Source organism: Oncorhynchus nerka, linkage group LG24, assembly GCF_034236695.1.
Source record: "Oncorhynchus nerka isolate Pitt River linkage group LG24, Oner_Uvic_2.0, whole genome shotgun sequence".
In the NCBI taxonomy this organism is placed as follows: Eukaryota; Metazoa; Chordata; class Actinopteri; order Salmoniformes; family Salmonidae; genus Oncorhynchus; species Oncorhynchus nerka.
Window position 1 is genome coordinate 61824888 of NC_088419.1, and position 27409 is coordinate 61852296.

The following is a 27409-nucleotide window of genomic DNA, read 5'->3' on the forward strand; positions in this document are numbered from 1 at the left end:
CTTTGGCTGTATGCTTGCGGTCATTGTCCTGATGAAACGTAAATCTTTGCCACTGAAGCAAGTTCTCATCAAGGTTCTGCCTGTATTTGGCTCCATTCATTGTTCCCTCTTTCCTTACCAGTCTTCCAGTCCCTTCTGCTGAAAAGAATCCCCATGCTGCCACCACCATGCTTCAGAGTAGGGATGGTGTTAGATGGGTGATGAGCTGGGTCTGGTTTTCTCCAGCCATAGTGCTTTGCATTCAGGCCAAAGTTCCATTTTTCTTCTCACCAGACCACATAATCTTTAGCCTTATGCTCAGTCTTTCACATGCCTTTTTCTCAGGAGTGGCTTCCTTCTGGCCTCTCTCTCATAAAGCCCAGATTGGTGAAGTGCTGTAGACTCTTGTCCTTCTGGCAGGTTCTCCCATCTCAGCCAAGGAACTCTAGTTCTGTCTGAGTGGTCATCTGGTTCTTGGTCACCTCCGTGACCGAGGTCATTCTTGCCCGGTTGCTCAGTTTGGTCGGACAGCAGCTCAAGGCAGAGTCTGGGTAGTTCCATATTTTTTCCATTTCCCAATGATGAGAGGTCTTGGAAACTTTCAACACTAGAAATTATCACAATTATATATCGGCGATCTACGGACAGTTCTGACATGCACTGTCAACTTAGGACATTATATAGGTACGTGTATTTCTTTCTAAATCATGTCCAAACAATTGAATTGACCACAGGTGGACTCCAAGTTATAGTGACATCAAGGATGATCAAAGGAAATTGGATGCACCTGAGCTCAATTTGGAGTGTAAATATTTCTCTATTGCTAACATTTCTAATAACATTTTTTCACATTGTAGATGGGTGAGATATTGAATACATTTGAATTCAGGTTATAACAACAGAATGTGGAATAAGTCAATGGGTATGAATACTTTCTGAAGCCAGTCTGGTCACCAATCTACCTGACGATAACAGATTGTACTGTCCAATTGCCACAGGCAGAACCACAAGTCAGTGTGATTAACTTGTTCCTGTTAGTAGAGGGGAACTGAAGAATGTGTCACTTGTTCCAGGCTCTGGCACTCTGTGTGCTAGCTGGCAGTGCCTAGAGATTCCTCGCGGCCCTCCCCCCAGCCTGGCAGTCCAGTTTGTGGGATCGGGGGCCTCCCTTTCGGGCATGGACGTGGAGCTGGTGGGCAACCGTTACCGCATGTCCCTGGTAAAGAAGAGATTTGCCACAGGTAGAGTAACATGTTACTAGGCCTGGCCAATAAGATACAGTATGTGGGTCCTGGAGTTTCACATTATCAACTTTCTCCTTGGCAGGGAAGTACATGGCAGGCTGCACCTTGTGAGGAGGAATACCCAGGTCCCCGTTGGGAGTTCCTGGAGTACACATTGCACTTTTAGGCCTCTGGGCCATACAAACCTAGTCGCCCAGGAGGGAGAGAACAGAGACTAGGATGGTTTTGACGTTGGGACCACACATCGTGCTCACTCTTTTTCCCACAAACTTGTGACCAAACTCATTTTGGGACCTAGACTTATTTTTGTATCTTTCAGCCTTGCATCGTACACATAATCCTTTTCTCTTTGTTCTGTTTGCATTGTGTGCCTTTATATCAGGAGTTAAACTGGATGTAAGAAGTTGGTTTTATTGAAGAGAAATTGTTTATGAATAAACATAATAATTGTCATGCATTTTTCCCCCGAAATATTCCATGTCTAGACAGAGGGCTCTATTCAGGCTGTATCGCTGAAGGGTTACAGATTGTGATAGAAATGTAAAGGTCATTTCCAATTGATCCGACATATGCACCGTTTACCGTGAATGCGGAACATTGAAATTTAAAAGGCAATCACACTTAATCATTTTGAGTGGTTACAGTAATAAGTTAATTTGCCAGGACACAAATGCTAGAAAATGTTTCATTTGACATTGATATTTAAGAAATAAAAGCTTGGCCAAAAAGATGGTATAATACCAATTTATTACACATTGACCAGTACAAAATACAGTTGAACTATGCAGTTTGTTACAGACTTGTCTGCCCTCAGGCTAGGTAAAGTGTAGTCAAGAACAGGTTTAAAAATACATAAAAATAAGGGTTCAAAATACAGAAGAACCAGATCTAGTTCAATAAAAAAATGATCCTCAGCCAAGTCAAAACAGATTTACAAGAAACAAAGTACACAGAAATGACTTTCCAACGCACTTAAAGGCAAAGTACTGTGACAGGCACGGGTTACAAAGAGCCTTGAATAACTCAAGCTCAGGATTCTTATAGCTACTACAAAATCTGAGGGGGAACAGGGGAAACTCAACCAAAAGTGTTTAGAGGAAATCACTCCATGTCGGTTGTAATTTCCGGTTGAGCAGACATATGCACCGCGAATGCAAAAACATTTCAAATCACACTATATTACTGATTGACTCCAGCCCTAAAATCAGCTATAATGTTTCATAAATAGAAATGGAGATTCTCTCAATATGGGCAAGTGACTGCCGATGATTTATAGGGCATTTACACCCCCAAATATCAACGTTGTTTGTTAAATATTGACGTTTGACCAGATGACACACGTTTGCCTCACATCAGTCCCAGCCACTAAATAATCAAAGCAAGGAGGACATCCCCCTTTCAAAACACAAACAGTGCAGTATGGGGAGAGCTAAATGACTGGAGAAAGACCAAGCGATACAAAAGGCCATTGATGAACACAGATTTTTTACATCATATTAAGAAAGTTATATTTTAAAGTTTAACAGTTTGTTGGTTTTGCACAAATCAGCCCTCCTACAGTATCATTGTACGGCTATATAATAAAATCTTAGAGCAACAGACTCAAAAGCTGTTAGCATTTTCATATCAAGCAATATGAATGAATAAACATGGATTGAGAGATTCTGAATATTTCCTTCCAATCAATATAGAATGAGTCCATTTGAGTAACGGTAAGGGGAGAGCCTATCTGAACTCGAACAGATGCAACTAGTGTTTCCTTTTAAGGGTTTTGGCTTCGGGGGTCCAACGCTCTTTCACGTTTTGTTAAATACATACTATTTTACATCCCTTAAGAAATTTGACTTCACCCAGACATACAGCTCCACAAAATGGATGCCAGACACCTCCAGTTAACCAAGAAGGTAGCTCATCATATATATGTACAATCTGGTGGTTTCCTGAACACATTCCACCACACTCCTTTCAGTCTTTAAAACATATCAACATAAGAGGCAACTGGCTTGTCCTAGACTCTGGGGCGTGACATCTAGAAACACCCTGAAGTTCTACAGTCATGGATCAATGAGACTTGTGTGCATCCTGAAATAGAGTTTCTGCCAAACGGCATCAGAATCGTTATCATTTGAATGAAAAGTGATATATACATGGAAAAGGTTACTTGAGTAAGGGGGAGTTGGTAGAATTAACAGTAAGTGGTTCTCTTTTATATAGTTGCCTCATCAGAACAGAGCATAGAAAAGGAAGAGGTAACTAATCATCTCATATGGCCAGGGTGTTAAGAGGTCCCTGCCTTCCAATCAACTATGAGACTAGGGGCCTACTGACATACCCAAGAGTGGCCACGCTGGTGGGAGAGGGACAAGTCCTTTGCGTCAGTGGGTTGCATCAATGTGGGTTGAGCTGCCAGTAGCAACAGAGGCAACATGTATAGTATACTCCTACAGGTTTAAAGGTGCTTTAGAATGTCTGAGGTTCTGAAACAATACATTCATACTGCGGTAGAGGCACAGCTGAGGGAGGAGATAGACATCTGTAGTAGTGGCGGTTAAAGAGTTATCTAAGGCACTGGAATTACACAGCTAATAAAGGATAAGATACACACACCACTCATTCAAAGTTACACGTATCCAACATCGGTACTGCACAAGGTCATCCTGAATCACAGTTGTAAAACGGGAACAAGTGAATGGAGAGAAATCAGAACTGTATACCCCTGTCAGGTCAAACCAGCCCCCATTGGTGAGCATACATTGTTTTCCCTGGGATAAAGATCCCCCCCCCCCCCCCTTTAACTACACTAACTAGGAGGTGTGGTAGGCTGAGCCTAGTACTCTTCTCTATATACACTGAACACACTGGCTGTGTAGCCACTCTCAGTGTGCTGACAGGACCAGAAGGGCCCAGGGCGGCAGCAGACCTCCTGGAGTAGTGGGCTATGGCCATCACCTCATCCGGTCTCAGATTTCCTGCAGCGAGTGGTTGATTTCGATCCTCTCTCTTTTCACGGCCGGCTCGTTGGGCCCTCGGCCCTCGTCACTGCCTATGTCACTCATGTCATCTGAGAAGGACGGGTCTAAGATGGAAAAAAGAGCAGTTAACAAGAGCTAGGCAAAGTCTAGGTTTATAACACATTGAGACTGATAGGGGAAATGAGTCAGCACTAGGAGCCAGCAGGAGTAGACCTACCTTTGTCCATGAGCATCATCGAGTTAAGGTCACTGAACTGTTTCAGAAGAGGAAAACTGATTAGTAATGTACTAATACAGATTTACATGCTGTCAACAGGCCATATTACTCATAATCAAAAGCGTTGACCATGGAACCTGGTGTGCGATTAAATATTCATAATTATCATTTCAGTGAATTTTGCAGGAGTTCCACAGAATTGCTCATGGAAACAGGCACGTAAAAGCTCTCCCACTCACCTCTCCCATGACAGCGATGGGAGTCTCTCCGGTTGCCTGGGCGACGCGGTGCTCCACCAGGTAGAACATGTACTCATCATAGAGCAGTCTGATGAGGTGGAAGGAGCCGAAACTAGCAGCACTACGCAGGGTCAGGTCCCTGATTACCATGGAGCTGTGGGGAGGGAGTGGGGAAGAGAAAGAGGGCCATCAGAGAGAAATTACATTTAACACAGCCCCACTGAGCTTGAATGTGCCCCTGCCACACAAAGCTAATCACCACATTCATCAGCCTGCAAATATTCCCACACCTTAGTGAAAAGCAGCTACATTTTACATTTATACTGCCCATATAGTTGTGAAAAAGATATTGGCACACTTTCACTTTTCTTAAGTAATAAGCTATTTCTAAAATAAGTTAAAATTGAAAAAAAAACAGTCCCCACACCTTGGGATTGTCAACATTGCAGACCCAATTTCATTTTTGTAAACTTAAGTTGGCATGGACAAAATGATTGGCACGGAGCTAGTACTTGGTTGCACAGTCTTTGGCCAAGATGACTGTAGACAAAGGGTGTATCTTTCTGAGCTTGCTGCTCCTTTCTACTGGCAATTTTGCCCACTTGTCAGCATTCAAAGAGAATATCACCCTCCCTACAATCAAACAATGAAACAATACTGTGGGGTTGCTTTGCTGCCTCTGGTATTGGGGGCCTTGAACGTGTGCAAGACATCATGAAATCAGCCAATTATCAAGGTGTTTTGAAGTGCAATGTATAAAAGACACCTGTTCACACACTCAATCAAACAGACTATCAGGGATAAAATTGTAGACCCGCACAAGGACGGGATGGGCTACAGGATAATAGGCAAGCAGCTTGGTGAGAAGGCAACAACTGCTGGCGCAATTATTAGAAAATGGAAGAAGCTCAAGATGGCGGTCAATCAGCCTCGGTCTGGGGCTCCATGCAAGATCTCATCTTGTGGGGCATCAATGATCATGAGGAAGGTGAGGGATCAGCCCAGAACTACACGGCAGGACCTGGTAAATGACCTGAAGAGAGCTGGGACCACAGTCTCAAAGAAAACCCATTAGTAACACACTACGCGGTAATGGATTAAAATCCTGCAGCGCACGCAAGGTCCCCCTGCTCAAGCCAGCGCATATCCAGGCCCGTCTGAAGTTTGCCAATGACCATCTGGATGATCCAGAGGAGGAATGGAAGAAGGTCATGTGGTCTGATGAGACAAAAATATAATTTTTTGGACTAAACTCCACTCGCCGTGTTTGGAGGAAGAAGGATGAGTACAATCCCAAGAACACCATCCCAACCTTGAAGCATGGAGGTGGAAACATCATTCTTTGGGGATGCTTTTCTGCAAAGGGGACAGGACGACTGCACCGTATTGAGGGGAGGATGGATGGGGCCATGTATCGCAAGATCTTGGCCAACAACCTCCTTCCCTCAGTAAGAGCATTGAAGATGGGTCGTGGTTGGGTCTTCCAGCATAACAACGACCCAAAACACACAGCCAGGGCAACTAAGGAGTGGCTCCGTAAGAAGCATCTCAAGGTCCTGGAGTGGCCTAGCCAGTCTCCAGACCTGAACCCAATAGAAAATCTTTGGAGGGAGCTGAAAGTTATTTTGCCCAGCGACAGCCCCGAAACCTGAAGGATCTAGAGTAGGTCTGTATGGAGGAGTGGGCCAAAATTCCTGCTGCAGTGTGTGCAAACCTGGTCAAGAAGTACAGGAAACGTATGATCTCTGTAATTGCAAACAAAGGTTTCTGTACCAAATATTAAGTTCTGCTTTTCTGATGTATCAAATACTTCTGTCATGCAATAAAATACAAATTAATTACTTAAAAATCATACAATGTGATTTTCTGGATTTTTGTTTTAGATTCAGTCTCTCACAGTTGAAGTGTACCTATGATAACTATTACAGACCTCTACATGCTTTAAATAGGAATACCTGCAAAATCAGCAGTGTATCAAATACTTGTTCTCCCCACTCTAGCTGAAGTTACCATACTATGGGTTGTGCATGTAATCTGAAAAATTTGCGTTTTTGTTGAGGGGAATGTGATTTGAGAAGTTAAGAGAATTATTTCCATAACTTTGCATAGTGAGTAATCACCGCCCCAAAGTGAAGTCAGGGAACTGCTCCTTTCGAGCAAAAGGTATAAATGGGTTAAGAAAAAAAACACATTGAATCAGAAAAGGCGTGAAGCCGCAGCTACATGTTTAAAATGGTTTGAAGCTTGAACCTCAACCAGAGTTGGAGACTTAAAAAAATTAAATAATAATCACCCCCCGGACAATCACTGGTACAGCTGATTAACTGTCCTAAGTAAGGTATCTTTGAAAGTGAATTTAAGTAGGACCATCCTGTTGCTCTGCTCAAAGCATGGTATTACTCTACTCATCACCCCACTGGGAAACCATTGATACAGCTGGCTAGCCTATCTTTAAAGAAACATCTTCAAGAGCGAATGGAAGGAAAATCAACTCTGTAGTTGTGTTCAGGACTACATGACAAGTAACAGGATACCGGGCAACTACAAAAAAGGACAACAGTAGAAGAGTTGTTTGAACCATTTTGGACAATCAGAGCCTTACAAGCGTGCTGCAAAAAGGCCCAACCCCCTTTCTAAGACTGGCCCGTTCACCGAGAGATCCCAGTCATTTCACGTAAATACATTCATGATTTCATACTCAAAGCAGGCGGTGGTTCGTGTGCAAAATATATGGTTATTGTACGTGAGAGTATTTTCTGAATGTGGCAATGTTAAGTGTCTCCGTCCCTCTCGCTCTCCAGCTCTTCTTTAACAAGCATTCATGTGGTGGTCATTCCGCTAGGGACCTGTCTTCAGCGTATTACATCTCCAGTCAATAACCAGTACAGAGTGGGTGTTTATCCTATGTTCCCATTTAATTAGCTTGTAAATAAATAATTAAACCAATTTGTGTAGTACTGAATATAAGTACGGCTCTGGTTTTTGCAGATGCAAGGATTTTTACAACTGTTTATATGAGGTTATGATTAATAAGTTTACTATAGGCGTGATAGGTAAAGACCTTTTGGAGTTTAATTCGGGAGATGGTAACTCTAAAGAACCGCTCTCGTGGTGCCCCAGATCCTAATGAGTTCATTGTTACATGAATAATTAAAACAAAACAAAAATCGGGTAACAATTGAACATCGTTAGTTAGATAAATAACAGTCTTCAGATTAATGTTAGTCAAGTCACGACAACAGCATGATGCTGACACCACCATGCGTCATACTAGGGATGGTGCCAGGTTTCCTCCGGACGTGATGCTTTGCATTCAGGCCAAAGAGTTTAATCAGACCAGAGAATCTAGTTTCTCATGGTCTGAGAGTCTTTAGGTGCCTTTTGGCAAACTCCAAGCGGGCTTTCATGTGCCTTTTACTGAGGCGTGGCTTCCGTAGGGCCACTAATGTAAAGGCCTGATTGGTGGAGTGCTGTAGATGGTTGACCTTCTGAAAAGTTCTCCCATGTATAGATTAATTCTAGAGCTCTGTCAGAGTGACCATCGGGTTCTTGGTCACCTCCCTGACCAAGGCACTTCTCCCCCGATTTCCACTGTTCTTGGGGACCTTCAATGCTAGACATTTTTTTGGTAACCCATCCCCAGATCTGTGCCGCGACACAATCCTGTCTCGGAGCTCTAAGGACAATTCCTTCGACCTCATGGCTTGGTTTTTGCTCTGACATGCACTGTCACCTGTGGGACATGATATAGACAGGTGTGTGCCTTTCCAAATCATGTCAACCAATTTCAATTTACCACAGGTGGACCAATCAAGTTGTCGAAACATCTGAAGGATGATCAACGGAAACAGGATGCACATGAGCTCAATTTCAAGTCTCCTAGCAAAGGGTCTGAATACTTATGTATTTCTGTTTTTAATGAATGTGCAAACATTTCTAAGAACCTGTTTACGCTCTGTCATTATGGGGTATTGTGTGTAGATTGATGAGGGGGGAAAAATGATTTAACCCATTTTAGAATAAGGCTGTAAAAAAAGTCAAGGGATCTGAATATTTTCAGAATGCACTGTTTATAGATTGGGTCCGTACCTGTAGAAGGACCACTTGAGCAGGAACTGTCGTGCGGCCCTGGGAAAGCTGGGGCTACCTTCGTGGGGCTTAAGGACCTGGTTGACCACGTTGTCGAGCCAGGCGGCCCACTGGTCCAGAGAGCTCTGCTGCTGCAGGGTCACCTTGAAGTCCTGCTCCAGCCGCTGGACCACGCTCTCGTCACACTGACACACCCACGACGCCTGCTCCTGTTTACCAACACACACAAAACACATCATACAAATAATATGTACAAACACATACGAATAGACATACAGTCAGAAGTCAGAACTATCAACAGGCGTTGATAGGTAGAAGTGTACCTGTACGTTGGCGAAGTCGACACGATTGAGGTCGCTGAGCATCTGGTTAATCTGAGAGGTGTTCTGCAGCACGGCGCGGGCCGCCTGGGCCAGGTGGTTCAGAGAGGTGTACCGACGCAGGGTCTGAGCAAATGCACTCACCACCGCTGCCTAGAAAATGAACAGGGGAGAGGTGATTGACTTCACCAGGGAATGTCTCTCAGTGTACTGTTAATACTGTATCTGGGAGAATCCAGGGACATTATCAGGATGTTGGAGCATTTTCTGTACCTTGGTGCGGACAATCTCATTGGGAAAGTCGCTCATAGCTGTGGTCAGCCAGCCCTCCAGACTCTTGGCAAAGTTGCGGATGGCCTGAGTGAGAGTGCCTGCAATACAAAACAGAACCTGGATAAATATAAATGACTGGGGAGGAGTATGTGTTTGATTTGGAGTAGTAATGATGGAGTGTAGTAATAGTGTTGAAGGTATTCAGGTGAACATACTGGGGACAGGGCGCAGCACGTCAGGGATGAGGATCTCCACCAAGGCCTGGTACAAGATGTGGTCACAGCTCCTCATCCACAGCTTGACAGGCTCATACTTGCACAGAGCAATCAGCTTCTGCCTGGGGATCACCCCCTCCATATCCTCATCACTACAGACACACATAGCACACAATCACTAACAGCACAGTTTTAAATCACAGAAAACATGCATATAATGCCTGCATGTTTTTCCTAATTCAAATGTACTGACCTGTTGGGGATGGTGGTGGTTCCGTCACTAGATGGCGCTGTTGAAAACCAGAAGGTCTGCCACAACTTCTCAATGTAGTGGAACTGGAGGTTCATCACCACGTCCAGAGTAGCCTAGGGGAGGAGAGGAGGATGGGGAATGATAAAACACACCAAGTGGAGCCATGGCAACCAGACACACAACAAAGTTTCTCTGCAGCAGCCTCCCAACTGAACCCTCAGTTTGAGTCAGAGGCCAAGCTTAACGCTGCCTTCCTTCCAACCCATTGATCCCATCCACAACGAGAACCAGATTTGAAAGTGACTACGAATTAAACTCTAATATGAATTTAATGTTGGTTTTTTAATAACACCGATTAGAGGGCAAGGACGATACCAGTATCGCAGTATCATGGCAAGGAAACAAAACATGAGGCGGATTTAACTTCTTTAGGAAAACAGCCCTAACGTTGGAAACAACAATTTTGTCATTCAGAGTCACATTTTTTTTAAACAAACAATATTTTGCATACAGCATGTTTTTAAAGAACCAAAGAGTTGTCTGTTTCGGTTTTTCATTTTTGCCATGGAAGAAATATGGCGATACGAGTATCCACCTGGCCCTAATGATTAGTGTGTGTACTATAAGAGCTCCCTGTGACATTGGCAGGCTCAACTCCCCACCCACACGTGACTTCCTCATTCCTGTTTGAACTCTAACTTAGAGCATGTGCTACGCACTAATCAACACTCTACTGTGACAGATTTATTATACTTAAGATTTACTAACTCACTATACAAATTTACAGTAACTTCATGGGCTAAAAGGAGACAACTTCAGTGAGAATTTGTAAAAAAGTATTTTATATAACGTTACACAAAGAGACCAAAAACAAAGGCCACAGAAAGCCTACGGTAGGTTTTAATAGCACATAATATAGACATCAGTGAGCGTCCTGTATGTTTTGTCTATCAGTGCTCTGTGGTACAGTGTCTCTCTTCACTATGATTCACACCATGCCCAGAGATTCTCCTTTGGCAGGACATGCTCCCGGTCTCCAGTTACAGCCCAGCACAGTATAGGCTTTCCTTCTATCACATGATATGTTTTTGCTTCCAAGAATCACCATGGCAACCGTGTTTACTGTTGCCCCAGCAACAGCTTAAACACTGAACTCCAAAACAAAAAGGAGAATTCCCCTGCCCCTACAAACAAGTGTTTCACCTCCCCAGTTTTACCACACAGGAAAAACAGCGTGCTGGAGAAAGACAGAGACAGGAAAGAGAGAAAGTGAGAGAGAGGAGCAGGCTGGGAATGATATTTACTTCATAATGTGGTTCCAGGCTGAAGCTTTTATTACTAATTGTATCATTCAACTCAGATGCAACAGCAGGCTTCATTGGTATGGCTGATAGCAGGATATTTGTCTCTTATCAAAAATCAACTTTGACATTAATAAATGCAAGTACGGAAGCCAAAGCCAATGAAGAAGGATGTGGAGGTAATTCATGCATTGCTTGTTGGAACAAATGTTCAAAAAAATCTACAGCTGTGTTTCCACTGAATGCAGGGTGAGGAATACGTTCTTCCTGAAACTACACCTTGATTTGTCCTTTGTACACTTGTTACCTTTATAAATTTCAATTACCATTAATAATCCACCTAGTATAAAGTTAACAGATCGTTGTTCGCTCACAAAGAGAAAAGCGCATAAACATTAAAAAAACACACACACACACAGCGCTGTGAGAGTGACAGAAATGCGCCGGGCAGATAAAGGCAGGAGCCCATGTGCCCATGGCCACAGACAAGGCAACACAAAGGCCCAGGGGGAGGCGAGCACAAAGACACAAAGATGTCCACCCAGCGAGCTGAAAGGTTAATTGGCATGTCTTAAAGGCTTCGCTGAGATGAAAGGAGGCTGGAACAAAAGGAGCGTGGTGTGGCCGGACAGAGGGAGGCCACGGATAATATCATAAACCCACGGCTTCAGCGCTTTAATTAAGCTCTTCAGGGCCCTCTCCCTTTCTGTACATCTCCTTCTCTCTGTAGCTTGAAATGTCCAAAATATTTACATTAAACATTTCACTCACTCATCACTATATCCCATCCAGGGAGGTGGTATTCTCACCAACCACATTCAACAGTAACTAAGGAGGTTATAGCACCAGTTCTGAAATGTAACTTCCCTCATACATCAACTAGGACAGGACCAATGTTCGTTCTCATTTTTTCCAGCAATGAGCAAATTACAGGTCTTGTGAGCAGAAACACATTTTTTGCGAGCATTCTGTGTAACTTCCGGCACGCATTAACTATGAACACAGAGGCTGTACACACTAAGTTATAGTTTCAGAAAGTGGCTAATAGGCCTATATTATGCTCAAATAGCCTATCAACAAAACCAATAGAGCAAATGCCATAACATTTCCACATGGATTCAGAAAGTATTCATACCCCTTGACTTTTTCCACAATTTGCTGTGTTACAGCCTGAATTTAAAATTGATGTAGTGTCACTGGACAACAGTAACACACACACACAAATAACCCATAATGTCAAAGTGGAAATGGTTTTAGATCATTTGATTTTTTACAAATGAAGTAAAAACTAGATTTTTGAATGACTACCTTGTCTCTGTACACCACACATGCAATTATTTGTAAAGTTCTGTAACTAGGTCACTCAGGAACATTAAATGTTTTATTGCAACAATAACAACAATATTACACATCAATACAGGGACATTCCTGTGAATACAATGATTTTTTTTTTAATAGAACACCAGGCGAAACTCCAACGTTGTCTACCAAATCACATACAAAATGAATACCCTTGTCAAACCGAAGACCTTGAAAATGGATTTCCTATTCATTTTAATAACTCTTATTCCAAATCAATGTTTTGTGGGGGGAAAGAATTGTACTTGAATATCATTTTCCAGAAAAATAACATTTGCTGGTGAAACAGACAACTTCACAGGTCATTTGAGGGTCAAAATCACATTTCATTAGGAATTCAAGTCCACCAAGTTTATTAAAAATGATACCACAGAGGTAGGATTGGACAGACAATATCAACCAATTAATTCTAAAAGCACCCACCAACGACTCAAAATCAATAGCCTCCACGATCATAGTCTTTCACTAATTGTGATTTACGAATATAATGGGTTTTATTCCTCCAAACAAATCTAAATAACATAATTGACTTTGTTACTAGAAAGAAAAAAGGAACTGACTTGGGTAAATTATTCTAGATAAACCATGAGTCTTGGTGTCCTGTGTGAATTTATGTATGCTCCCTCTAATTCTCTTTTTTTCGCTCTTCTCCCGGAGGACCAGCGCCCTAGGGCTATGCCTCAGGACTACCTGGCCTGATGACTTCTTGCTGTCCCCAGTCCACCTGGTCGTGCTGCTGCTCCAGTTTCAACTATTCTGTCTGTGGCTATGGAATCCTGACCTTTTCACTGGATGTTCTACCTTGTGCCGGACCTGCTGTTTTCGACTCGCTCTCTACTGCACCTGCTGTCTAACTCTGAAGGTTCGGCTAGAAAAGCCAACTGACATTTTCTCGAGGTGCTGACCTGTTGCACCCTCTACAACCACTGATGATCATCATCATCATCATCATACCCTGCTGGTCATCTATGAACGTTTGAACATCTTGGCCATGTTCTGTTATAATCTCCACTCATCACATCCAGAAGAGGACTGGCCACCACACAGAGCCTGGTTCCTCTAGGTTTCTTTCTAGGTTCCTGCCTTTGTATGGAGTTTTTCCTAGCCACCGTGCTTCTACATCTGCATTGCTTGCTGTTTGGTGTTTTAAGCTGGGTTTCCATACAGCACTTTGTGACGTCGGCTGATATAAAAAGTGCTTTATAAATACATTTGATTGATTACAACCCATAATTGAGATATCACGTTGCAGCCACTGACTTAATGAAACTATGAAATTAATCATATTATCGATGTTTAAAGAGTATCTATCGGAAACGTTTTTAGTGATAACAATTCCTACATTTTTAACAGGTATGGAGGCAATGTTGACGGGGTCACAGCAATGAATTGGGAATAGCCACCCTATCCTTTAGAAAAAGGCTAGTATCATCTGCAAATTGACTGATATTTATACATCTTTAAAATATCATTACCAAAAATAAAGATCCCTTCTAAATCCTCCGATTTGTTAAGAAATACAGCTTGTAGTGATGCTAGTCGGGTGGGGAGCGATCGGTTGAGGAGCATGCATTTAGTTTCACTAGCGTTTAAGAGCAGTTGGAGTCAATGGAAGGAGAGTTGTATGGCATTGAAGCTCGTCTGGAGGTTAGTTAACAGTGTCCAAAGAGGGGCCAGAAGTATACAGAATGGTGTCGTATGCGTAGAGGTGGATCAGAGAATCACCAGCAGCAAGAGCGACATCATTGATGTATACAGAGAAGAGAGTCGGCCCGAGAATTGAACCCTGTGGCACCCCCCCGAGGCTGCCAGAGGTCCGGACAACAGGCCCTCCGATTTGACACACTGAACTCTATCAGAGAAGTAGTTGGTAAACCAGGCGAGGCAATAATTTGCGAAACAAAGGCTGTCGAGTCTGCCAATAAGAATGTGGTGATTGACAGAGTCGAAAGCCTTGGCAAGGTCAATGAATACAGCTGCACAGTAATGTCTCTTATTGATGTCGGTTATGATGTCATTTAGGACCTTGAGCGTGGCTGAGTTGCACCCATGACCAGCTCTGAAACCAGATGGCATAGCGGAGAAGGTACGGTGGGATTCGAAATGGTCGGTAATCTGTTTGATAACTTCGAAGACCATAGAAAAGGCAGGGTAGGAAAGATATAGGTCTGTAGCAGTTTGGGTCTAGAGAGTGTCACCCCCTTTGAAGAGGGGGATGACCGCGGCAGCTTTCCAATATTTGGGAATCTCAGACGATACGAAAGAGGTTGAACAGGCCAGTAATAGGGGTTGCAACAATTTCGGCAGATAATTTTAGAAAGAGAGGGCCCAGATTGTCTAGCCCGGCTGATTTGTAGGCATCCAGATTTTGCAGCTCTTTCAGAACATCAGCTATCTGGATTTGGGTGAAGGAGAAATGGTGGGGGGCTTTGGCAGGTTGCTGTGGAGGGTGTCGGGCAGTTGACCGGGGTAGCCAGTTGGAAAGCATGGCTAGCTGTAGAGAAATGCTTATTGAAATTCAATTAGTGGATTTATCGGTGATGACAGTGTTTCCTAGCCTCAGAGCAGTGGGCAAGCTGGGAGGTGCTGCTCTTATTCTCCATGGACTTTAGTCTCCCAGAACATTGAGTTTGTACTACAGGATGCACATTTCTGTTTGAAAAAGCTAGCCCTAGGAAAGCTAACTGCCTGTGTATATTTGTTCCCAACTTCCCTGAAAAGTTGCATATCACGGGGCCTATTCGATGCTAATGCCGAACGCCACAGGATGTTTTTGTGCTGGTCAAGGGCAGACAGGTCTGGAGTGAACCAAGGACTAAATCTATTCCTAGTTCTGCATTTTTTGAACGGGGCATGCTTATTTAAGATGGTGAGGAAGGTACTTTTAAAGAATAACCAGGCATCATCTACTGACGGGATGAGGTCAATGTCATTCCAGGATACCCCGGCCAGGTCGATTAAAAAGGCCTGCTCGCAGAAGTGTTTTATGGAGCGTTTGACAGTGTTGAGGGGTGGTTGTTTGGTCGCAGACCCATTACAGATGCAGGCAATGAGGCATTGATCGCTGAGATCTTAATTGAAAACAGCAGAGGTGTATTTGGAGGGCGAGTTTGTTAGGATGATATCTGAGGGTGCCAGTGTTTACAGATTTGGAGTTGTACCTAGTAGGTTCATTGATCATTTGTGTGAGATTGAGGGCATCAAGCTTAGATTGTAGGATGGCCGGGATGTTAAGCATGTCCCAGTTCAGGTCACCTAGTAGGACGAGATCAGAAGATGGATGGGGGGGGCAATCAATTCACATATGGTGTCGAGGGAAGTGAACATATGGGTCCAGTGAGTGGTTGGGCTGACTGGGACAACACAGCGATTCAGACAGTTAGTAGGCCGGTGCTAACAAGCTAGCAGGCCGGGGCAAGCAAGCTAGCAGTTAGCAGACCAGGGCAAGCAAGCTAGCAGTTAGTAGACCGGGGCTAGCAAGTTAGCAGAAGGCCCTTTGGGGGACGTCGCGATAGAGGTAAGTCTGTTTTTGCCTCTGTGCGATGGCGTCGATAGACCGGTCGTGGATTTGTAGGGTTCCAAGTAGCTCTAGGTAGCTAGCAGGCCGCGGTTAGCAGAATGGGCCTTCAGCAGACATCACGCCTGTGGGGCCTGTTGGAATCCTCAGGCAGATTATGTCAATATTCCAGTCGTAGAGGATCGGCGGGGTTCCGTGCCCCGTACCGGCAGTAGAAGGGGTCCGGATATTGTAGCCCAAGAGTGGGTTTCGGTGGTAGCCCAGGAGCCCTAGCTTCAGGCTAATTGGTGCTTGCTCCGGGGTGGAAACGCTAGCCATGAGTAGTCACCCGGGATTGCGGTTAGCTAGTTGCGAAGATCCAGATGAAAATGTTCAGAGTTTGCAGTAGGAATCCGGGGATATGGAGAGAGAAAAAAATAGGTCCGTTATGCTCTGGTTTGAGTCACGTTGTACGAACTGGCGAGAGCTTTCTGAGCTAAAGGTTAGCTGATCACCGCTAGCAGTGGTTTGCTAACTGATAGCTGGTAGGTAGCTAGCTTCAGTTGAGGGATTCCAGATCCGGAGTAAATAGAAATACTTCAGGAAAAAACAGATCCACGCCACATTGGGTGAGGCGGGTTGCAGGAGAGTATTTAGAAGTTGAGGTTTAGGAAAATATTTGAAAAAGATCTGCTAAGAAAAATATATAAATAGATATATACAAGGGACACGACAGGACAAAGACAGACGTCTGACTGCTACACCATCTTGGATTTCGCCAATAGTTGCCCTTCTTTGCGAGGCATTGGAAAACCTCCCTGGTCTTTGTGGATGAATCTGTGTTTGAAATTCACTGCTCGACTGAGGGACCTTATAGATAATTGTATGTATGTGAGGTACAGAGATCAGCTAGTCATGTTAAACACTATTATTTCACACAGAGTGAGTCGATGTGACTTGTTTAGCACATTTTTACTCCTGAACTTGTTTAGCCTTGCCATAACAAAGGGGTTGAATACTTATTGACCAAAGACATTTCAGTTTTTCATTTTTAAAGACATTTGTAAAAACATAATTCCACTTTGGCATTATGGGGTATTGTGCGTAGGCCAGTGGCACAAAACCTCAATTGAATCAATTTTAAATTCAGGTAGAAACAACAAAATGTGGAAAAAGTCAAGGGGTGTGAATACTTTCTGAAGGCACTGTATGTTCAAGTTATGTGCTCTTGTAGGAAGCAAAAACTCCCCCATTCCTGACCAAAATTTGCTATAACCGAGCTAGTAACTCAAAGAATATCAACAAATGTGCACACGCGGCTACACGCTGCTCTGTGATCTCAAATGTGCATTATAGGCTACTCTCCGACCAGGGATGATAGAAAAAAAACGTGTACCAGTAAGAGAGAACAAAGCTGCTCCTCCGCCTACATCAAAATCACCAACTCAGTCATGAAGTTAAATATATTTCAATGCAACAAACCAAACTTACGTTGATTCAATCCCAATTTCCACAGCAAATCGGGAAAGCTAGTGTACATTTTAGTGAAGACCAATCTATTGTGCGTCTGCATGGGCTGGCAATTTGTCTGCGCTGGACTGCTCCAGGAGCTGCACAGCTTAGAAAGAACATTGGACAGGACACCTGTTGAGGGCTGCAGCCTCGCTCTCTGGCAGCGCCGGTTGCCCTAGACTAGACCACACCAGAGCAGTTCAGAGTTTGCAATGTGGTGTACGTACCTCACAGTGGTCCCTGTACAGGTTCTGCAACTTCTTCACGTCGTTCATGTTGATGCGTTCAGGGAGGGGCTGGGTGCCCAGGTCAGGGATGGGGAACGGAGGCAGGACATGGGACACATCTGCAGACACAATGACACAGTTAAATCCCAAAGTGGTGTCTAATAATCCTGTGAAGCGAGATCATCATTTTTTAAATTTTTTAATCTACATTATTATTGCATCCAGTGATCAAACTGTGCTAGTCTTGCCCTAGGCTACCATGCAAGCTATCTAAAAGCCTGTCATCATCATCACAGTTATATCCTTTATTCACAAACTATGGCATTAATGTGAGCTCTGTTTTGGTACAGGAGACATGATGCGCTGCCTGAGTGTTACAGTGTGGCTAGCGGCGATCCTTACCAATGTACTGCTGGTGGTGCTGGCTCTGGGCTGCCACAGACTGCTCTGGGGTGCTGGCTGAATGCTGGGAGCCTCCTGACAGGCTGTCCCCCATGCCATCCACCTTCTGGAGGGGCTTGAACCTGCATAGAGGGGAGAAGGCAGCACAGCTATGTTGGGTGGGGCTGGGAAGAACTAATGGATGACTGGGAGAGGAAGCACAAAAGAGCAGTGGAGAGGAAAGGGTGGAGAATAAAGGCAGGTGTGAGAGGTTAAATAAACCATGTATCTGAAATTCGGGTGAGCGCACCATTTCACTCTGCTGCAGAGAGTCCACTAAAAGGGTTTTTGGGCAGAGGACATGAGGTCAATTCTTTAAAAAACACAAATGAACTTGAGCTGACAGTATAGATTAAAGAGAACTAGAGTAGAGGATGTGAGAGGTAGGGCTCACCTTTGTTTCTGGTGCACAGGCTGCTGTCTCATGGCCATGTACTGAGAGTCCTCTTGCAGTCTGTTGAGTGGGGAGTCTGGCTTCAGTCTAATGCCATAGTAGTGGTATTTGGAGTTGCCTCTGGAACAAACAGGAACATTAGGGGTTAATAAACAAATATTGTATTCAGCTTTGTAAGTCTTATCAGAATAAATACTCACCATTACCACTAGAGGTCGACCGATTAATTGTAATGGCCGATTAATTAGGGCCGAATTCAAGTTATAACAATCAGAAACATTTTTTTTTACACCTTTATTTAACTAGGTAAGTCAGTTAAGAACACATTCTTATTTTCAATGACAACCTAGGAACGGTGGGTTAACTGCCTTGTTCAGGGGCAGAACGACAGATTTTTACCTTGTCAGCTCGGGGATTCAATCTTGCAACCTTACGGTTAACTAGTCCAACGCTCTAAACACCTGATTACATTGCACTCCACGAGGAGCCTGCCTGTTACGCGAATGCAGTAAGAAGCCAAGGTAAGTTGCTAGCTAGCATTAAACTTATCTTATAAAAAACAATCAATCATAATCACTAGTTAACTACACATGGTTGATGATATTACTAGTTTATCTAGCGTGTCCTGCGTTGCATATAATCGATGCGGTGCGTATTCGCGAAAAAGGACTGTCCTTGCTCCAATGTGTACCTAACCATAAACATCAATGCCTTTCTTAAAATCAATACACAGAAATATATATTTTTAAACCTGCATATTTAGCTAAAAGAAATCCAGGTTAGCAGGCAATATTAACTAGGTGAAATTGTGTCACTTCTCTTGCGTTCATTGCACGCAGAGTCGGTGTATATGCAACAGTTTGGGCTGCCTGGTTCGTTGCCAACTAATTTGCCAGAATTTTACCTAATTATGACATAACATTGAAGGTTTTGCAATGTAACAGGAATATTTAGACTTATGGATGGCACCCGTTAGATAAAATACAGAATGGTTCCATATTTCACTGAAAGAATAAACGTCTTGTTTTCGAGATGATAGTTTCCAGATTCGACCATATTAATGACGTAAGGCTCGTATTTCTGTGTGTTATTATGTTATAACTAAGTCTATGATTTGATAGAGCAGTCTGACTGAGCGATGGTAGGCACCAGCAGGCTCATAAGCATTCATTCAACCAGCAATTTCGTGCGTTTGACAGCAGCCCTTCAAGCCTTGCGCTGTTTATGACTTTAAGCCTATCAACTCCCGAGATTAGGCTGGTGTAACCGATGTGAAATGGCTAGCTAGTTAGCGGGATGCGCGCTAATAGCGTTTCAAACGTAACTCGATATGAGACTTGGAGTAGTTGTCCCCTTGCTCTGCATGGGTAACGCTGCTTCGAGTGTGGCTGTTGTCGATGTGTTCCTGGTTCGAGCCCAGGTAGGGGCGAGGAGAGGGACGGAAGCTAGACTGTTACACTGGCAATACTGAAGTGCCTATAAGAACATCCAATAGTCAAAGGTATATGAATTTCAAATCGCAGAGAGAAATAGTCCTATAATAACTACAACCTAAAACTTCTTACCTGGGAATATTGAAGACTCATGTTAAAAGGAACCACCAGCTTTCATATGTTCTGAGCAAGGAATTTTAAACATTAGCTTTAAAATGGCACATATTGCATTTACTTTCTTCTCCAACACTTTGTTTTTGCATTATTTAAACCAAATTGAACATTGCATTTTTTATTTGAGGGTAAATTGATTTTATTTATGTATTGTATTAAGTTAACATAAGTGTTCATTCAGTATTGTTGTAATTGTCATTATTACAAAAAATTTTTTTAATGTATTTTTAATATTTTTTAAAATCATTTTATTATTATTAACACTACCCTGCTCTTCCTCACCCTTATCATCATGGTCTTACCTTGTGCCGAGGCGGCGGGTCCTGAGGCCCATGAAGACTGAGCGGATGAGTTTCCCAAAGGAGGCAGCGTTGACCGGGTCCAGTTTCTGCTCCTGACAGTGGCGCAGGTAGTGATTGTAGAGGGAGCTCCGGGGCAGGCTCACCCCCTCTGCTGTCTCATAGTTATCCAGCAGCCACTGCAGCTAAAACACACACAGTACAGAAACAGTCAGTCAGTCACACCTACTGGACCCGGTCTGCTGCACTCTGATCCTTACTGTACAACTCCATCCTAAGGTTGAAAGGCTAGACTGGCCTACGCACTGAGATTTACCACCCAAAACCACTCCTCCCTCCCCCCAGGTACATGCACACACAGGCACACGCCAACCACCTGTTTAGTGAGTTTAAAGGAGAGAGAATTTAGATTGTTTTAAAACTGTCAACGGGAGTAAATTGGTATATTTGAGGTACACGCACAGGCACGCACGCACAGGCACGCACGCACAGGTACATTTGAGGCATAGCAGGTACACACGTACACGATAGCACACACAGAGGTACACGCGCACACACACACACAAACCACCTGTTTAGTGAGTTTAAAGGAGAGAATTTAGATTGTGTTAAAACTGTCAAAGGGAGTGAATTGGTATATTTGAGGTATAGCAGGTACACGATAGTGTAACAGTATAACTTTAGACCGTCCCCTCGCCCATACCCGGGCGCGAACCAGGGACCCTCTGCACACATCAACTGACACCCACGAAGCATCGTTACCCATCGCTCCACAAAAGCCGCGGCCCTTGCAGAGCAAGGGGAACTACTACTTCAAGGTCTCAGAGCAAGTGCCGTCACCGATTGAAACGCTATTTAGCGCGCACCACCGCTAACTAAGCTAGCCGTTTCACATCTGTTACAATAGCACACACAGGTACACACATGTACACAATAGCACACACAGGTACACAATAGCGCACACACACAGGTACACGCACGCACACACAAACCACCCGTTTAGTGAGTTTAAAAGAGAGATAATTTTTATTTTGTGTTAAAACTGTCAGAGGGGGTGAATTAGTATACGTGATAATTGCTCATTCATATTATACCTGTCCACTAGAGAAATATAGAACTCTGGTCTCCTATTCCCTAACAGGGTGGACAGAATTATTTACCTGTCTGTGTGGATGGTGGAGACTATAGGCTAGGCAAAAATAAGATGATTGGCAGTTGAAATATAAACACATGGATATTTATCTCAATTTACAGGGTGGCCAGACAGTGTGACAGACACAGTGTGGAGTTGATGACAACAATATGACTGTCAGGTGGAGCTGCTTGATAAAAGATTCTAGAGGTGACCGAGGGTTAAGAGCCGGAATGGAGAATAACAGCTCTGGTGGCACAATAAAGTAGAGAGTCAAGTAGTACTGCTTCTATTACCATATCACACTAATTATGGAGATGTGACCAACACACCGGCTCACATTATATAACATGTAATTGTTGACAAATAGTGAGTGTGTCTTGATTCGCATATGAATATGTGCTTCCCAGACAGTAGAAAAGGGGGGCATGGCGTTATGTGGCTATAACAATCACGTAGCTGTCACCATGTGGAGGATGGGGAATCTGAAAACGCAACAGGTTAAATACACGCGTTGCTTCTGTCAAGACAAGGACAAGGCAAGCTCAGCCAGCAGAAAGTCCCCCAATCAATAACTTGTTGAGAAACAAGTGGCAGCATATGCAAGGAAAGTATCTGGTCAGACAACGCAGTGTTTTGGGTCACAGCACACGAAGGCTAGCAGTAGTCTGTTCCCTTCAGCAGAAAGAAGAGATCACAGTGAAGTGGTAAGGTAGAGCCAGGGAGACAAAGGCAGGCCTTTCTAGTCCTTTTCAAAGAAAGTTCCTGATTGACTTACATGGCTGTTGAGCAGGCTGCTTTTGTGAGTTGCAATCCCTTCCGACTTTTGGAGGTTTTCAATCGCCATTTCAAGCTAAAGAAAAAAATGAGCATGCAAAAAATGAAACAGGATGTAGAAAAAAGGATGAAAACGAAAACACAAAACAGAAAGGAAATAAGAAGGTTAGCAGCAGCCAGATCTCTGCATTTCCATTACCCTCAGTCAATGTTGCAGCCAAATTCATTATTGGCTGAAAAAGCATGCAAATGAGAGGGACTCAAGGGGTTAAGCTGCTGACTGAAGGCCCTCCTTGTCTGACACTAATGTATGCAAATAGTCTCTGCAAACAGGGTCACAGGTCATTCCATGCGCAATGACAATGAGTCGACAAATTCCACCTAACACCCAATGAAAATCACCACACAATGCAAAACTTGAGAAGTTATATGTAACAGTCACTGTTACAATCCATTTTGAACACAAATACAGTCCTAATAGAAAAACCTCCAACAGGAGCAATGTATTTCCATATCATCCCATCTTTTCTTTCCATTTGTTATCCCAAAGGAACCATTTCAATCAATTGACCAGATCATTTAGACTTTTTTCCGGCAGGCACATGGACTAGAGAAGAAAGGAGTTAAACTAGCAGGCATAGCGAATGACAAAACTTGAGAAGGAAAAAAAAGCAGGCATCCTTCCAAAGTCTAAGGGCTGTTGGCCAAATGGTAATGAGGCCCAGGGGTTGCTTTGTTTTGCAGGGCGCTCAAGTGCCTGTGAAAAACTCTAAAACAAAGCATAGCCAAATGACTTAAACCAGCCTGCACCCTGCTTCCCCTGTCCCGCCATGGGGCACTGGGAAGGCTGAGGCCCACCCCAGACCCAAGTTTCCCCGAGGTTTAGCAGATAGGCCAGGCAGGCAGTGGTGAGGATAGTCACACCAGCGTGCGTCACAGCCACAGCAGGGAATGTGTCTGCTACAGCAGGGCAATTTGTTTGTTGGTGTAACTAATGATTTATACACACACTTCAGAGAACACTTCAATCCATGCACGGCTTAAAAAGCTGTTTAGTAATGGAAACCATAAACCATCCCTCATGTTTGGGATGAGTTGGAATAACTGACTCTCAGACATGGGCATTCATTTCTAAAGGTGTTGGTGCCTCTTCAATTCCATATGGTTTGATGGACTTACATAGTCACATCACAATCATTTCACGGAGATACCTACTGGACTGGAAACTTAATTCTTCCTACTAAATTCATAAGTCCCAACAAGGACACAGAGTATATGTAACTCATCCAAGGTGCTCACCATAGCGGAGGAGGAGCGGGAGGAGTGTGAGGCGTGGTGGCGGCCTCCCTCCATGCCCCCGCCGTGGATCAGGTAGGTGCTGCCACCTGAGATGATCTGACTGCCGCCCACATCCATGGTGATGCCCACCATGCCGTGGGGCGGCACACCACTGGAGGAGGAGACCACCGTCGTGACCTGGGAACCCCCGCCCTGAGAGTCAAAATAGGCTCCTCCACTGCCCTGGCCATACAGCTGGGCCTCAGGGTTATAGGAGTAGGCTGTCCGGCTGGAGAGAGAGGTGCCGTAAGTTAAAGGTATGACCTCAGATCTATACAGAATGAAACAGCAATCCCATAACATTACATTCACTTAGTTTGTGTTTTTAATTATAATACTACACATCTACAATCTTACATTAGGGGTTCAATTAGCTTTAAAAAGCAGCAATATGACATTTTTGGGGTGACATGATCAAATTTACATAGAAATATGTGTTATAGATCGGTCATTCTCTTCGAAAGCAAGTCTAAGAAGCGGTAGATCGGTTCAATTTTTGTGCTTACTTTCAGTTTTGTACACCAGCTTCTAACAGCTGAAAATACAATATTTTTGGTTATGGAAAATATATTAGTGGTTTAGATGGTACAATGATTCTCTACAATATACTTGCTTGTTTTGTCACATAAATTCTAATAGTTTGCCTATTTTCAGTTTTTGCAACCAGGAAATGGCAGAGCGATTTCTAAATAGTGCATCTTTTTATGGTATTCTATTTAGAAGTATTTTAAAGCCCGCTGGAACACATTCCATTGCCTGAAATGAAAAGCACCGCAGTACTTACATGGTTCCATTAGTGTAAACTGCTTCTCCCCCCTCTCCCACATATTGAACCTGGGAGGGGTAGACATGATGGATCTGCTGGACCTATCGAGAGAGAAACACAACCATTGAGCATTAATTGTCATCAAGAGGGAGTAATCACTTCTAGGCTGTTTTTCATTCTTTGAAATGAGAAAACATCAATGCTTGTTCGTAATCAAAATAGAGTAACTCATGTCTTCCGTAATCATAATATTGATTTGGGCGGCAGGTAGCCTAGTGGTTAGAGCATTGGGCCAGTAACCGAAAGATTGCTAGATCAAATCCCCGAGCTAATAAGGTGAGCTAATAAGGTAAACATCTGTCGTTCTGCCCCTGAACAAAGCAGTTAACCCTGTTCCTAGGCCATCATTGTAAATAAGAATTTGTTCTTAACGGACTCGCCTAGTTAAATAAAATACAAAAAAATATATTACCACAGTGCTATCAGTAGGTGGCAGTGGGACTAAAGTGTCATGATGAGAAAAAAGAAAATCCCTGCTGAGCACTTGAAGCACACCTGATTGAGCTCTAACAGCCATTATATTAGTTAGAAACAAATACCATTCAAAAGTAACAACGCTTACAATAGAGTGGAGAATGTGATTGGTATCAACATGTCTGATGCTACTGTGGTGGAGCCATGCTGTGCATGTGGATAAAGCCAGACTGATTGAGTGTCCTGGGGGCTGGAGAGAAGGAAGGCGGGGTGGTGAGGAGACAGTGTGTACCTGCTGAGGGACCTGTTGCAGCCGGGGGACTGACAGCTGCTGCACCTGCACTCCCTTCTGTGCAGAGCCTGTGGCCTGAACCAGCACCCTCTGGGGGGGTAGAGGACACGCACCATTATTGTTAAGCACATAAGATGCACACGCAAAACACACACTATGCCTATCGACACAAAAAAAGAAAAACTACAAATCCTTAAGCCCCTAAAGAGTACCAGATAATCACAAACACAACTTGACTGGATTTTTGGTAGAATATCCTTCCTTATTATATGTACACTGTGGCTTGCGCAAAACCTTTCTTCTTAAGACAAGTATGAAGTGAATGCTGGTGGGAAAGACTATGCTTTCCTATCCAGCAGCAATGCAGCCTTACAGTCAACATATTTTTGTGCAAGTCCATTCTAGGCTTTCACTAATTACAGGAGACCACAATGTTTGTTTGGGACCAACGTTCTTCTTTGGCGGTTGCAGAAGACCACTCCTGGTATCTCTCTTCAGGGTAGTGTTGATGGAGATGTGTGTTCATGACAAAAATAAAATTGACATTTCCGCTTATAGAAAAAAATATATGTTTGAGGTAGACTGCAGTGTAGTATAGGCCTATAGTTCAGCACTGGCTTCTCTCAAGCATAGCCAGCTGTCAAGGCATATATGATACACTATCCAAAAATATTAACATAAGGACATTTACTGCTTGTTTCTATGGATTCTCTCATCAACCCATGTCCTTTTCCCAGAACTTTGAACAGCTGTGGCAATACAAGGTTATAGGTCCTAATTGTACTAATGAGAAACTTCTGCCTAGCCAGATCTGATCACACACAACAACATGATATCCAATGATTCATGATGCTGTCAGCCACATCTAGGCAAATGCTTGTTGACATATTTTTGGGGTTCTTAATATACTGTAGACTGGAAATAAATTCACATTAAAAGGATTGCTCTGCAGTATAATACATCTGGTATAAATGAGTAATGAAATCAACAGGGTTGTTGAGAATTCCCTTTGAACATTCTGCTGCTCTTCCCCAGTGCATGGCGTGAGGGGCTTGGTTCCTCTGGGGAGAATATTGTGTGTTGGGAGTGAGGTGGGATGCTGTGATGTAGAGCACTGTGCAGGGCTGTTGTGGTGACTGTTAGTCATGACCGCAGTAAAGTTCCACGTGACCATTGAGTCATGGTAATATACATTTTTGCACTCTGGACATGCTTTGGTAGTACCCAACTCAGTAACAACCAACGGGTCCTAATGGCCTGGTACTTAGGGCTCTATTGTCCCTCTAACCACTCTGACGTCAGTGCAAATGCAATCTAAAATCACATCAAACACTTATCACAACAGTAGGTCTATCCTACTTACATAACTGTGATGATCAATTTGAAGAAAGAAGTTCAACAGCAGGTTGAAACAGTGTAAAGCATGGTTGTTGTGGATTTTGTTTCAAAGCCTAACAACGAAATGGACAGCACTATCTAAGGTGATGATTAATTCAAAACGCTCATTGGCATATTATTATTATTATTATTATTTTGCCATTTTACAATACATAGCCTACGGCATATTACTCATTGCAAAAAAAACAAAAATGATTTAAGATGACTTTGGTACATAATTGGTCTGGCCTATACTCCCAATTATTTTTTTGATTTTTTTGTAATGGCCTTTGAGTGTGGACTGTATTATGTATACTGGATGAACTGGTTACCTTATGCTACGCTCCAAAATGTCAATCAATGAGTCTGGGAGAAAACATAATATAACCATAGACAATGCTGTTGGTTCATTGATTGTGAATTTGATTTTGAATAGCTTAGTAACAGGGAATGTTTTATATTTTCATCATTAATTGGGCAACACATTACCTTTAGCTACAGAATATCTCACCACCATGCGTTTCCATCTCCTATGCTCTCCTTTATTCCATTCTCGAGCGTACAGACGGGCTGTCAGCAGTTTAGTATCATGTTTTCAAACAACATATTTCACTATCGATGTGCACAAACGGATTCCACTTGGTTTCCCAAATTTAGCACTGGGTAGCTGCAGGAACAAGGTTAGAGAGGCCATGGCATACAGAGTTTAGGCGGAATATCATGTCGGGCAGAGCGGGCATGCTCCTCAAACAATGGTTGATGTGTGGAGTGAAATAAGCATTATATTTATTTCTCAGCTGCTCATAGGGCCAAAAT

General features: G+C 43.4%; 2 protein-coding genes across 3 annotated transcripts in view; one reads left to right on the forward strand and one right to left on the reverse strand.

The window, feature by feature from the left end:
* Window positions 1–1676, forward strand: part of fcho1 (FCH and mu domain containing endocytic adaptor 1) — a 46118-nt gene extending 44442 nt beyond the window's left edge. The window contains 2 exon segments of the mRNA XM_029632624.2: window positions 1053–1220; window positions 1306–1676. Coding sequence (XP_029488484.2) covers window positions 1053–1220; window positions 1306–1334 — 197 coding nt within the window. The 3' untranslated portion in view covers window positions 1335–1676.
* Window positions 1677–1951: 275 nt separating this feature from the next.
* Window positions 1952–27409, reverse strand: part of rfx2 (regulatory factor X, 2 (influences HLA class II expression)) — a 65320-nt gene continuing 39862 nt past the window's right edge. Inside the window, exons 3-18 of one of the 2 annotated variants that reach the window (XM_029632625.2) lie at window positions 25217–25306; window positions 24469–24551; window positions 23646–23913; window positions 22348–22422; window positions 20441–20622; window positions 18532–18651; window positions 18099–18220; window positions 17697–17815; window positions 9802–9914; window positions 9549–9700; window positions 9334–9431; window positions 9064–9213; window positions 8741–8949; window positions 4652–4805; window positions 4413–4449; window positions 1952–4299 (exon numbers count right to left, since the gene is read on the reverse strand). In XM_029632625.2, the coding sequence (XP_029488485.2) occupies window positions 4184–4299; window positions 4413–4449; window positions 4652–4805; window positions 8741–8949; window positions 9064–9213; window positions 9334–9431; window positions 9549–9700; window positions 9802–9914; window positions 17697–17815; window positions 18099–18220; window positions 18532–18651; window positions 20441–20622; window positions 22348–22422; window positions 23646–23913; window positions 24469–24551; window positions 25217–25306 (2088 nt within the window). In that variant the 3' untranslated portion in view covers window positions 1952–4183. The remainder of the gene's footprint in view (window positions 4300–4412; window positions 4450–4651; window positions 4806–8740; window positions 8950–9063; window positions 9214–9333; window positions 9432–9548; window positions 9701–9801; window positions 9915–17696; window positions 17816–18098; window positions 18221–18531; window positions 18652–20440; window positions 20623–22347; window positions 22423–23645; window positions 23914–24468; window positions 24552–25216; window positions 25307–27409) is intronic. The other variant, XM_029632626.2, reaches the window with a different exon arrangement.